Raw genomic sequence first — 12268 nt, forward strand, 5'->3', positions numbered from 1 at the left:
CTGCGTGGCCGTGCCCTGTGGGGACTCTGGGCCGCCGCCGCCGGGCCTAGCTCCTGGCTGGCTCAGGGGCGCAGGCCGCTGGTGGTTTCTTCTGCGAAATGGCGTGTGGCGTGGGTGGGCTGGGCCCCCATGGGCGCCCTGCGTCCCTCTGGAAGGCCGCCGAGCCCTCTGCCCGCCTCGCCTCGGGCAGGGCAGCGCTTCCCGCCTTCCTGACCGCCTCTGAGTCCTGCTGTGTTAGCTTTGACTGGTGCAGTTTTCTTTCTGTGCACTAATTTGCAGTAACTGACCTTGAAATTCGCTTCGTCGGTTAGTTTCTTGAGGTGTTGCAAACTCCTGTTTTTCTTGGCTACCAAAGCCCGTGGCCACGCTGCAGTTTGTGCTGAGCCATGCACTCCTGTGCCTTGGCGTGCGTCAGCTCATAAGGAGCCAGCTCCTTGAATAAAACTTAGATTCGGGATTGCCAGTATTAAATAAGTGACTTAAATATAAGTCCGAGTTGTCTTTGTAGGGCCCTTAACCCAAATTAGCTAATACTAGATGGGGTATTTTCAGTGAAACTACAGAAGGAAACAGGAGACTCCCTCCACGAATCCTCCTTACTTTGGGGACATTTTGTGTTAAAGATGTGAGAACCATACAGCTCTGTCCACAAATGCGTGTATTTATTCAGGGATGTTAGCTTTGCTGTTTGTGAAAATGTTTTGTGATAATGTTTCGGTACTGGCATAAGGCTAAGCCTGGTTCTAGAACATTTTTCTTACCTACCATTAGATTGGATATTTTTATGTGTTGTGAGCTGTAGGTCTATGCTAAGTGGCTACTTCCAGTTACTAGAGAAGTTTGGAAAAAATTCTGTTACAGAGTAACTTAACTACTTTTGAAAACTCATGGAAGCCCCATTTTGTCAGTAACTGGCTTATACCTTGAAATTGAATGACGTGCATACGTGCTCAAAATATATGTATTTCCTCTAGGAGTTAATATTTCCAGATTGCTCACTTCTAACTTCAGCCAATAAAACAACGTACCGATAATTTTGCATTTTGGTCAAAACAAGTATTGTTTTTATACAATTTTAAAATGCATGTTAAAAACCATTGTTTTAGTCATTCATTCTAATCTTTAATGGTCCTTTTTATTTAGTACAACCATACTTTTGAAGATGATTTACTTGTTTCCATGGAAACTCTCACTTACAATACGCCTGAGGGTAAGAACTTCTTCAACCTTCAATATTTACATGCTGTATATTTAGACATAGTGAAGCATGCCACTGTTGGCAGTTATGTAACATTTAATTGCAACAGGTATTGAATTTTGTCCACTAAGGTATGTAATTTTGTAAATGTGATATATGCATATAATACCTGGAGATTTTCTCTATATGCACCATTTTATTCCATTGCATTGCATGCTCTATTTTAGACAACAGAAAAGAGCTATTATCAAAGTTCACGATAGCAATGGTTAGTATTTGGATGTCTTGTAAGAAGAATCAAAGTGGAGAAGACTGAGGGGAAACAGAGGAAAGGCGGTATTAGCAGAAAGCTCATACAATGGTCTGATAAATTTCTGTTATATCAAAAGTCACAGTGGACTGGGTAGATAGTCTCTCTAACTTTTCATTGAATGTTCATGTGGTTAGTGTAAATCTACACCACATTATGCCATGTCATATTTTTCCAGTGTTTTGTTATAACTGTTGATCAATTATAGAGTTGATAATGCTTACAGAGAGCTTATTGTGGAAAAAAAAAACCTGTTGTTCTAAAATACATTCAGGGTTTTAGTGGGACTCGTGATTTAGTATCTTGGTGGCTTTACTGGGAAATTAAATGTTCTGCCAGTTTTGATCATCACTGAAATGAGGATTATGATACATAAATTGCCATATCAATTCTCCTAAAGAACTTACTGGACGTACATACAAAGTACTACCACAGTGTCAAGCCCAATGTAATCACTGCACCAAATATGATTTAGTTTTTAAAGGCTTTTACAGACAGGGAAGTTTGCATTTTATATATATTGTCCATTGGGAGAGGGAGGAAACATGCATACAGCACTGCAATACACTGTCTTGAATATATAAAGGCTTGGTCATGCTTTTGGTTTAGTAACCTCTATTCGATATGGAATGAATATGGATCTCAGTTCTGTAAAGCCTTAATCATTGCTGAGGAAGTAACCTCAGATACCATGTAATCTGCATGCATTAAATAAAATCTAAAAAGTAAAAGAATTTGTTTTTTTTTCCTCTTCGTAGCATCTGGGCCTGTAATGCTCTTTGGATTTTAGCTCAGTGGTGTTAGACTCGGCATGCAATTTTTTTTTTTTTTGCCTGACTTCTCAAGTAACTTGAAATTACAGTAGTCTCTTACTTTGTTTTCCTATAAGTTCTTGTTTCAGCAATTGTATTGGAAGCTCTTCAGATTTGATAATATTTTGTTACTATGTAATGTATTTTTCCTTGATGTTTAAGTTTGTTAGAATGATACTCAGTATAGGTAGTGTTATAAGAAAAGCTATGTTTGTATTGATATCATGTTATTCTTAGGACCAAAACGATGGGAGAACGTGTCAACCAAGAACCTTAGAAAATGGAAGAGGAAAGTACTTGAGGTACCTAATGATATAGTCCTACTATGCAGTCAAAATGTGGCAATATTTAACTTATTTTTAATGTAATATATGGGAATACTTTCTGATCTTGCTGTGCCATATAATATTTGCAAGAAGTATTAATCAATGAAGTCAACATCTGCTTTAAAATGGGGTTTTAGGATAGATTGGTTAAGAATGTCAGATGAGACAGACTACAACAGATGACCATTTACCAGTGGTTAGCACAACTGCTAAACCTAGAAAAATAGTGGGGTTTTTTTTAGGTTTTTTTTTTTTTTAAAATGCTGTCTGATGAGGAGAGTTACTTTTGGATCTCATCAGAATATTGTAATTGAAGTTAACATACATTCATACATTGAATGAATTTCTCTTGGTTCAGGTAATCAGCTTTTCAGTTCCGAAGGGCTTCCTGGTTTCTTGTCTAAACTTTTTTTTTCTATAAAATAGTGGTAGACTAATCAAAGTATCTTTGCAGACTCAGCACTTGCTGTCTGTGTCAGGCTAAAGCAATTACTGTTTTGGGCATCTGATATGTATTGTTTTATTCTGAATATTTATATTAAACAAGTGGTCGCTTCTTTTTCTGTTTCCTAAACTCCTCCATAAGATCTCAACAGTGAATTTCATCAAAATCTTCATGTTTCACACATAGCAGCAAGGTGGCTTTTGACAGTTACATTCTTAATATCTGTCTAAAAAGCTAAGTTGTGTAGTGTGCCTTGGTAGTTAGCCCAGGAGCTGTTCTGAACCCCGTAGACAGAGGGGATGAGGAATGACATTCATTGACATTCAGTCTTGAGGAATAAGAATGGATTTAATGGAGACAGAAAAGGGGCTGTATTTCCCTTTCCTTTTCCGCTCCTCATAATACCTTGTGCATCATCTACTAAGCATTGTTGCACAACTTTACAGATTAAATCCATTAAGGGCTGTAAGAGGAATTCTCTGTGTCAGCCCCTTGTGTAGGCCAAGGTAACTGTAGCTTATATTCTTGTAGTGATTTTAACTGCGAAAGTATGGCAAAAAGTGAATGACCAGGTAAGTTTTACCATGTATTTGTGGCTTTTTTCGTCAAGCCATGGGAAACCTGAAGGAGACTGAATGGTTATTTAGGAAGTGCCTAGTTGTGAGATATACCAAAGCAAACAAAGGCATTGGTTAAAATAACTTAACTATTCTAAGATTCTTCTGACCTATTTTTTCCCTCCTATTTCTAATTGCAGTGTACTAGAGGAATTCAAAGGAATGCAGGTAAAGTGTTTAAAAAAAATAAGTGGTTTAGATTATCCAAGGAGTCTTGACTTAATAGAAGATGTCCTGGCTTTACACCAAACTCTTTAGAATACTTACTGTTTTTTGTGGGAGAAACTGCCCAAAAAAACCAACAAAACCTATGTTTATAAATGTAGTTTAAAATGTTTAAGATGAGTAAATATATCATAATTTATTTTGCTGTTATCACAAATTGGTTAAAATAATCTGCCTTTATCCGTTAAACAATAATCTGTTTGTTGCATTTGTCGGTTTTGTCAGATGTTCACTGAATCTAAAAATTCTAACCCTGACTTACATGGGTGTACAAGCAGAGAAATTTGGAAGTTGCTAGCTTTTTGGAAATAACTCGATATTGCATATTTTTTTAATATGCCTACTTAAAATAATTTAATTAAATCGCATGATGAGGTATCAAAAACTTAGATTATTCTGTATATTGAATGAATCAGGCTGTCTGCAGGAAAAAGCAGTATACAGTTATTTCATTAGAGATCAAGTATCATGATGGAAGTCAGATCAAGACTGCACATTGAAGTGTAATTCTGATCACACTTGGACATGTATGACATCTGAAGATTTTCGCCTTGTTTTGAAAAGGAGCTGTATGTTCCGATAAAATACATGTTTTTACAAGGATAAATGATGGTGGGAAATTATGATGTGTAGTATAGCGAAGGTATGTTGGGCTTTATTTTCTTAAGGTTTTGAGGTGGTTTTTTGGTGTTGCTTATTTTATGATATTCATCTGAGAAACTTTTATGCTGAATATCTGAGGACAAAACACAACGTAGTGTCTCTTGCTCTACAATCCTACCAAAAAGTTTGCCCATACAAGGTTCAGGTATAGACTTTGAATCGGCTTATGAAATTAAAATGTTGAACTGGGAAATAAGGGTTTGATATAAAAAGATTCAGATGGTCCAGACCTTTGCCTCTAATTTTTAGAAAATATATGCTGATGGGTCTGAATGGCTACACAGGAAGACTGGCTACAATCTGCAGTAAAACTCAGAAAGACAGAGCACTTAGCACTTAGTTTTTTAAAAGATACAGTATTTGAAGTCTTTTAGGAATATTTTTTTGTTAATCTTTATGTTTTGACCTAAGTTCTGAATGCCTTAGACATTCTTCTTGAAGGCATTTATTTACTTGGAGTTTCTTTAATGCTACGAAGGCTTGATCTAATTAATTTTAAATTTAGTGTACTGCATTACAGGTAAGGTAGAAAAGCAGAAAAATTGATACATTGCGTATTTTTTTCCAACTTTTGGTATAGCTTCAGCAAAGTCTTTATTATTTAGTTATGTTTTAAGTTATCCTAGGGAAGAAATATTTAACTAAATGCTGAAGGTGGGGGAATAGCACTAGTGTTAACAGCTTTTGTTATAAGGAAAAATACACTTTTACAGATTTGTGTTTATACGTGTATATTTATATATGCTTTAAAAGATAGAATCTCATGGGTTTTGTTCAATTTAAGTAAATAGTATCTTGCACTCACTTTTTTAAATTTGAAACATAAAACTACATGGAGTAAGTGTTTGAACTGACTGGTTGTGGTTGGTGTTACCCTTAAAAGAAGAAAACAAAACAAAACCAAACCCCAAAAACCCCAAACGAACAATAATAACAAAAAAAGCTTCTTGTGGCTATGGCTTATTAAAGCTAATGTGCAAATTTTACCTGTTCTTATTCTATACTTTTAGATCGGCCTGATATGAGTTTTCAGTTAGGATACATAAAGTTCTGTGCTATTAAGTGTGAATATTTAAAATATCTTTATAAGACCCAAATACTTATTAATGAAGCCCTTTCCTTGGAATATAACTTACATTATTTTTTCCAACTTGCAGTTAAAATTTTGCTAGAATCTATTTTTGCTTTTTGGATAGAATGACCAGTACTCCTATGAAGTTTTACTGGGTAAGATGACAATCTTTTGAGGGCTTTTTTAAAAATATGTGGCAGTTCTGAGTATGGGAGGACTGATTATGTTAAATATCAATCTCCAAGAGCAATATTTCTGTCATATATTAGCCACTTAAAATTATTTCTTTCCTTGAAAAATTTTTTGGAAACAAAAACACCTTCTGTGATGTTTCATAGATCTTGCTCAGAAAGGGATTTCAATGGGACATTACTGTGTTATTCTGATTTCCTGTGTTTCCAATCCAGAAATGTTTGGAAAATGCTTGATTCAGCTTCCTAAAAAATAAAAAAGTATTTCTAATATATTCTAAAGGAAGCATTACTGTAGTTTTTTGCAAAATAGTGAACATAAATTTCCTGAGAAGGTTACAAGCTGAAGTCAGAGCCTTCTAGTTATATAATATGCTTCATTAACTTTATATGAGAGAGTGGTTTTATAGCCCAGTTTCCTGCCGGTTGGAAAACTGTGCTTAGAATAATTATCAATGATCTGTGCCCAAACTGAAGGGAAGCAAGGGATTTTTTCCAGGACTTGTCCTAAACAAATTACTAGTTTATACTTTCATTAAGTAAATGGTAAAAGAGGAGTTGCCAAGTAGGCATGACCACTGTGAAAGATGGTCTCACAAATTGGGGCTAAAACTTAAAGTAAACTTTGTCATTTCATGCAGAGAAGGTCAAAGTAATTGACTTATGTAGGAATAATCAATTGCAGGAAGAGGCAATTTTGAAGGCTGGTGGAGCCAACCAAGAATATCTCTCTGTTGTGAAAATAGCACACACTGCTCGAAGATATGTGCAGGTGTCTAGTATCTAAAGGACATAAAACAGGTTTTCTGCGCTGTTCAACACTGATAAAACGTGGTGGAATACTTGGGTTTGTGTTCAATAACAGCTTGACTAGCTGCAGTGAGTCAGAAAAATAAAAAAATTAGTAGAGCCACTGGTGTGGTAAGACTTAAATGGAGGTAGGCAAGGAGAACAAAAGAGAGCCTCTAGGTTAAATATTATAAAAACTTTGCAAATGTAAACATAAGGAAGTCCTGAAATACATTTCTCAGAGATTATGGAGTTGCTTTTAAGAATGGGTTGGACTTCTAGAGGTAAGTTAGGTATAGTTCTGCCTGCTTTAAGATGGAAGAAGGAATAGATGACATCTTTAGGTTCCTTTCCATATGCTTTAAGCCTTCAGAAAACTGGAAATCTTTAGATGTATACTTGCCAGTAGTAAATAATATGAAGTGTTTTTAGGAGTAAGTAATACTTATGTGCCTGAGGTAGCTATAAGTTTTCTCACCATCTAACCACAAAAAGTAAATCGCTTGTGATATTTGACATCGATTTACCTGGAAACAGAAATGCAGAAGAAAGAAAGACAAAAACTTGTGCGTTAAACAGAAACTTTGCCTTGAGTAGGGTAAACTATCTGCTAAAGCACATGTATCGTTTAAGTCTTAAGTCTATCACATGCATCCAATAATGAGAAGTCCCACTACAGCTTTAGTACCAGCAGAATCATATGTTTGGGGATATAGATATTGTCTTTTGGGAAAGATTAGATTTCTGTAACTTATGCAGTATTAACAATACTGGCAATAGGCAGTAATTTTTATATGCATATCATGATCTTATGCACTGTATACAGACTTGGGAGGTTGTAGCTTGTTATAGATATCTTTTTTTTAAATCTAACAAGGCGATGGTTAGAAGTGTAACTTTTTTCAGCGATACCAACAGTTTTCAGTGAGTAATTTTAGTGGCAACAATATCTGGCTTAGAGGCTTATTGTGAAATAAGCTTATGGGGAAGTCATACATTTGAACATAGCTACTTCTCTGTGGGCCTAATATGTTTTGATGTTTATTTAAATCCGTTTGAGATAGCTAATGAAGAACAAAGTATAGATTGAAATGTAAAAAGGGGAGATCTCTGATAAATTAGACAGCTCTTGCATGCTTTGTATTTCTTCTGCTTCTTATGAAATAAATTGGGGGGTGGTGAAAACAGGACACAAAGATTGTGGGCGGGTCTATTGGTGCTGGAGGACAAGCATAGCAGTTTTGGAAGCCCCCCTTGTTAAAAATCATTTAAAAGGTGCAACAGAGGTTTGGGGCTCTACCCACAGGCTTCAGGAGTAGTTAGTCTTTTTTTCTTATCCTTTTCAACATATGCATATAAAAATGCGCAAAAAGTTTGCAGTTGTCTTCCTTTTCTACAAGTGATATCACCTGATAAAGGAGCAAATTTTATTTTCTGTGGTGCTTCATGGGTTAAGAAGAAAATGTAATATGGTAGATGTACATCTCTGATCAGAATTAGTCTGCCATATTTGACTAGAATGTTGTTCTGTCACTTGTCTAGTTTTTCTTTCAGTCCTATGTATGTTCTCCATTTGTTAAATGTTTGAATATTTTTCAGAATAAGAGTATATACAAGTGAAGAATTAATGAGTTCAATACAACATTCATCTGTGACCTCTCGATTTGAAATTGAATTTTTTTTTCGCCCTATGCATGCTAAGGTACATCAAAGCAACAGACCAGTGATTTCAAAGAGGGACATTCAACAGTGCATCAGGTATGGATGCCACATTGCATCTTGTTTTATAAAGCCTCTTCAGGAAAATGTATTTGTGTAGTGAAAAGCTAAGACATTAGTCATGAGCAGGTGGTCCTGTACCATAGGCATAAAGTTAGTTTTTAAAGACCTGCTGAATTAAATCACTTTATTCTCAGAAGTACTTCTGAAATAATTAAGGGCTTAAGGTGTTCTGCTTTCTTTCACTGCAGTTCTTCCAGCTTCAGGTATCTTATAAAACAATTGCTTTATATTTTGTCTCATGTAGTTCCCCATATGTAGTTTCATTATTTTAGGAAAGATGTGTCTTTACTTACCAGGTACATGTTCGGGTAAAGTTAAAATTCTCATGTTCTGATTAACATTGATCATCTAGTATACTTCCCCTGGTTGCTTCCTACCCGGATAGGTTCTGTGCTTTGAGATGGTGATGAATTCAAGTTCTGGACTTATGTATATGGTGGTGTAATGTATTTTGTGATGGTGGATTGATGCCTTTTTTTTTTTTTTAACTGTGTACCTATTCAAGTTGCCTATGTGGTAGGCTTTACTTAGCTTTCATATCATTACATATCCTCCCTTCCATTGTGATATTTGGGGCATTGAATAACAGCCATGACATGAGCCATAGATTTCAGCTGAATTCTCTTCTTCTTTTAAGGTTATTTAAAGGGAGATATAGCAGTTGGACACAGGCTTTAAAGCATCAAGTGTCTCTTTATTTAGGCTATATGTGTGTCCAACTTTTTAAATTATTATTTGTAAAATCTGTGGTTGCCTAGAATAACTCATTTTGACTCCCCATCTTTTTAGCAGTTGAAGAGTGATATTGGCCATCTCACTGGCCACTCCTAATTATTTGTTCTACATGTATGTTAGTTAGGATTTTCTCATTTTATTGATGTCATTTTAACCCACAATACACTAATTTTGTGACTGAACTGGATGGGATAGATTTAGACTTCTTAAAAAATAAATTCTGAAGAATGGGATGTCAGATGTTTGACAATTGTCAGATGATTGACTGGGTTTGTTTCACTGCCAACCTGCCCCCCCCCCAAAAAAAAAAAAAAAAGTTGAGCAAGTAGTGAGAACAGAAAATTCTACACTCTGGTTGATATAGCTCATGTTACCTGGTCTCAAAATTCCTTTTATGTGCTTTTAAGGAATTTCCTGAGAACTCTTGTATGGATACTTCTGACATAGGTGAGTTTTTTAATGTACTTTTTAGCTACCTTTTAAAACTTTTTTAAAAGGACTGCAAATAACTTTTTCATAATTTTCTAATATAATAAAAATAATTTTAATATTATTTCTGTACCAAAAAGTAGAGAATAGGAGTAACAAGAGACTGAGGTACTGGTAGTACTATGAAATCAATATCCACGTTCCTCTTTAAAATCGCAAGCTTGAATCCCTGATATGTTGGAAAGTCAATGTGGAATATATTCAGTTGCCTTCCCTTAATAAAGAAAGGGACAGTGAAATCAAAACTTTGGCATAAGTGGTAATATAAGTCTTGTTAATAGTTAGAATATATACATCAATTTCTAGTGGTCTGGTAAACATGATATTGCATTCATATACAATACATCTTCAGTAGCGTTTGTAACAGTTTCAGTGTCAGCCTTGTGGCCTGTCTGCAAAGTTTTGGAGTGGTTTTGACCTTATATTCCCAAATAATTATTTGAATTTATTAATTAGTGGTAACAATCTTTGAATGACTGTTTTTAAAATATTTAAAACTTGTATTACCCAAGATTTTTGATTCCTGTTCATATATATACATATGGTTAGGTGGTAACCTGCCTTTAATGATTAAAAGAGCAGTTGCAGCAAAACATGGTTAGCTGGTGTTTAAATTCTCTGGTATAAATTAGGTGCTTTATACACATAGCTGTCTCCAAGGCAGGTGGTTACTTCTTTGTTGAGGGAAAATAGAAAACAGCAACCTGAAATTTGTCCTCCTGTCATTTGAAAGGATAATTTCAAATCTCTATTTGAATGATAAAATAATTTCTGCAAATTTAGAAAATGTGACTTCATTTTTTCTTAATCTGAGCAATGAAATATAGGAAAGAAACTTCAGAGGCATCTGTAGCTTAGCTTATGTAGGTGTCCTTTGTGTCTTTTGCACTCATGGGATAAATGAGTGATGCAGTTCAGACTGATATCTTCACAGCAGCATATGATTATCCGCTCCTCCTCCTTCTCTAGAAATTACCTTCTTACAGATGTGGGATTGGATTACTCACTTGAAAATGGAATTCACTTGGGTGTTTTGTTTTTTTTGAGTTTTTGGGGTTTGTTCTTTTTTTAAATACATAAAAGGTTAGCAGTAGGGCAATTCTCACTGTTAAGAAAAAGGTGTAGCTTTAGCTAAAACTTTAGCTTTGGCAGGTTTTTTTCCATCTTTAGTATTCATACAGTGAAGGCAGTGTTTCTTCCTGATATTATACATTATTTTTATTATAAAGGTATGCAAACCCTATTAACAGCAGGTACAAATAAAGTGAAACAGCTCTTGCCTGTACCTGCAAGTACTGGTCTGTCCTTAATAAGGAAAATTATTAAGTCTACCTTCTTTGGTTTCGTGGAAAGTAGCATGGCAAAGTATAGTGAAATCTGAACAATTTCTTTTATCTATTAAGGTAGTTATCACAGAAAAATGAATGTATTGGGAGAAAAGAAAGGGGAAAGTTCCATCTGAATTTAAGTGTATTTAAGTGTAGAAGTTAAGTCAAAACGTAAAAGTTACAGTAACTCACCTTACTAGCGTGTTCATCTTTTAAATAAGTTATATCCTTTAGGTAAAAATGGATTGAGTGCATCTCCAGTGAAATAACTTCCTGTATTATAGGTCAAATTTTCCAGAGAGAAAGGTGGGAGGTTTTTTTTTTTCCTTTCTCTTCTGCACTTGAGGAACAAAGGTAGTACCTGAATTTCCCTTTTGGCCCACAAAAGAACGCTAAGGTTCCCTGGAGAACCTTTTTTTTTTCCTGTTCTGTGCTGTGCCGTGGTCCTCTGCTAATAATTGATGTTCCAGTGATTTGAAAGTATGATTGACAATACATTGAAGACATACTAAAATTACTCTTTTGTGAGGTTTCACACCTAGAAGAGTATTCAACTTGTATCCAATCAAATCTTTCTGTGATACAAGCTATTTTCTAATAATTTGTAATTGGTGTGCTGGAGTTGACCATTCCTGGACACTGGAGTTGTTACCTTTATCTCAAGAACCTCACATTTTTGCAACAGCCTAGTCTGGTCATCTCGGTGACCATTAAGGGAGCAGTCTCCCAGTTTTGTGCCTGATTCTTCTGGAGGAAAAAGACTGCATGGCAGAAAGAAAGTTTCAGCTGTTACAACAGAAACTGGAGGCTGAAACTTTTCCAGGTTAAAACATTAACATTTTCACAGCTTCTTCCACTGTTGATGCTTAGTAACTGATTTCCTATGGATAAAGTGACCACAACTTTGTCTTCCATTAGTTCTGTGGAAAGAAACTTTGATCTGACAGGTATGGGTTTCAGTTCTAATAAAATAATTCTGCTGGGGTCATGTAGACTATCAAAGCCAACCAGAAGATGCAAAATTGTGTTGTCTCCCACAAACATAGCATTTCTTTCATACATATCTATCACAGCTCTATGGCAGCAGCTGTCGACAGAGCTTTAAGTGATGATTGTACTGACAGGGAACAAAAAAGGAAGATGGAATTAGCTGGAAAATATTTTCATTCTGTTTTTAGTAATTTTAAAATAATATGGGGAGGCAGTGATGTGGTTGGTATCATAACCAAGATTATTTTTTTTTTTTCACTCATTGTTTTCTTTGCTAGGGTTATTCTCTCCTCTTT

At 35.4% G+C, this 12268-nt stretch overlaps 1 protein-coding gene across 1 annotated transcript in view; it reads left to right on the top strand.

The window, feature by feature from the left end:
- Window positions 1–98: 98 nt before the first annotated feature.
- LOC104461300 overlaps window positions 99–12268 on the top strand; it is a 21626-nt gene continuing 9456 nt past the window's right edge. Inside the window, exons 1-5 of the mRNA XM_010072835.1 lie at window positions 99–233; window positions 1144–1210; window positions 2558–2622; window positions 3592–3663; window positions 5793–5823. Of these exons, the coding sequence (XP_010071137.1) occupies window positions 99–233; window positions 1144–1210; window positions 2558–2622; window positions 3592–3663; window positions 5793–5823 (370 nt within the window). The remainder of the gene's footprint in view (window positions 234–1143; window positions 1211–2557; window positions 2623–3591; window positions 3664–5792; window positions 5824–12268) is intronic.

The sequence above is a fragment of the Pterocles gutturalis genome, unplaced genomic scaffold (assembly GCF_000699245.1).
Source record: "Pterocles gutturalis isolate BGI_N339 unplaced genomic scaffold, ASM69924v1 scaffold36302, whole genome shotgun sequence".
NCBI classification, from domain to species: domain Eukaryota; kingdom Metazoa; phylum Chordata; class Aves; order Pterocliformes; family Pteroclidae; genus Pterocles; species Pterocles gutturalis.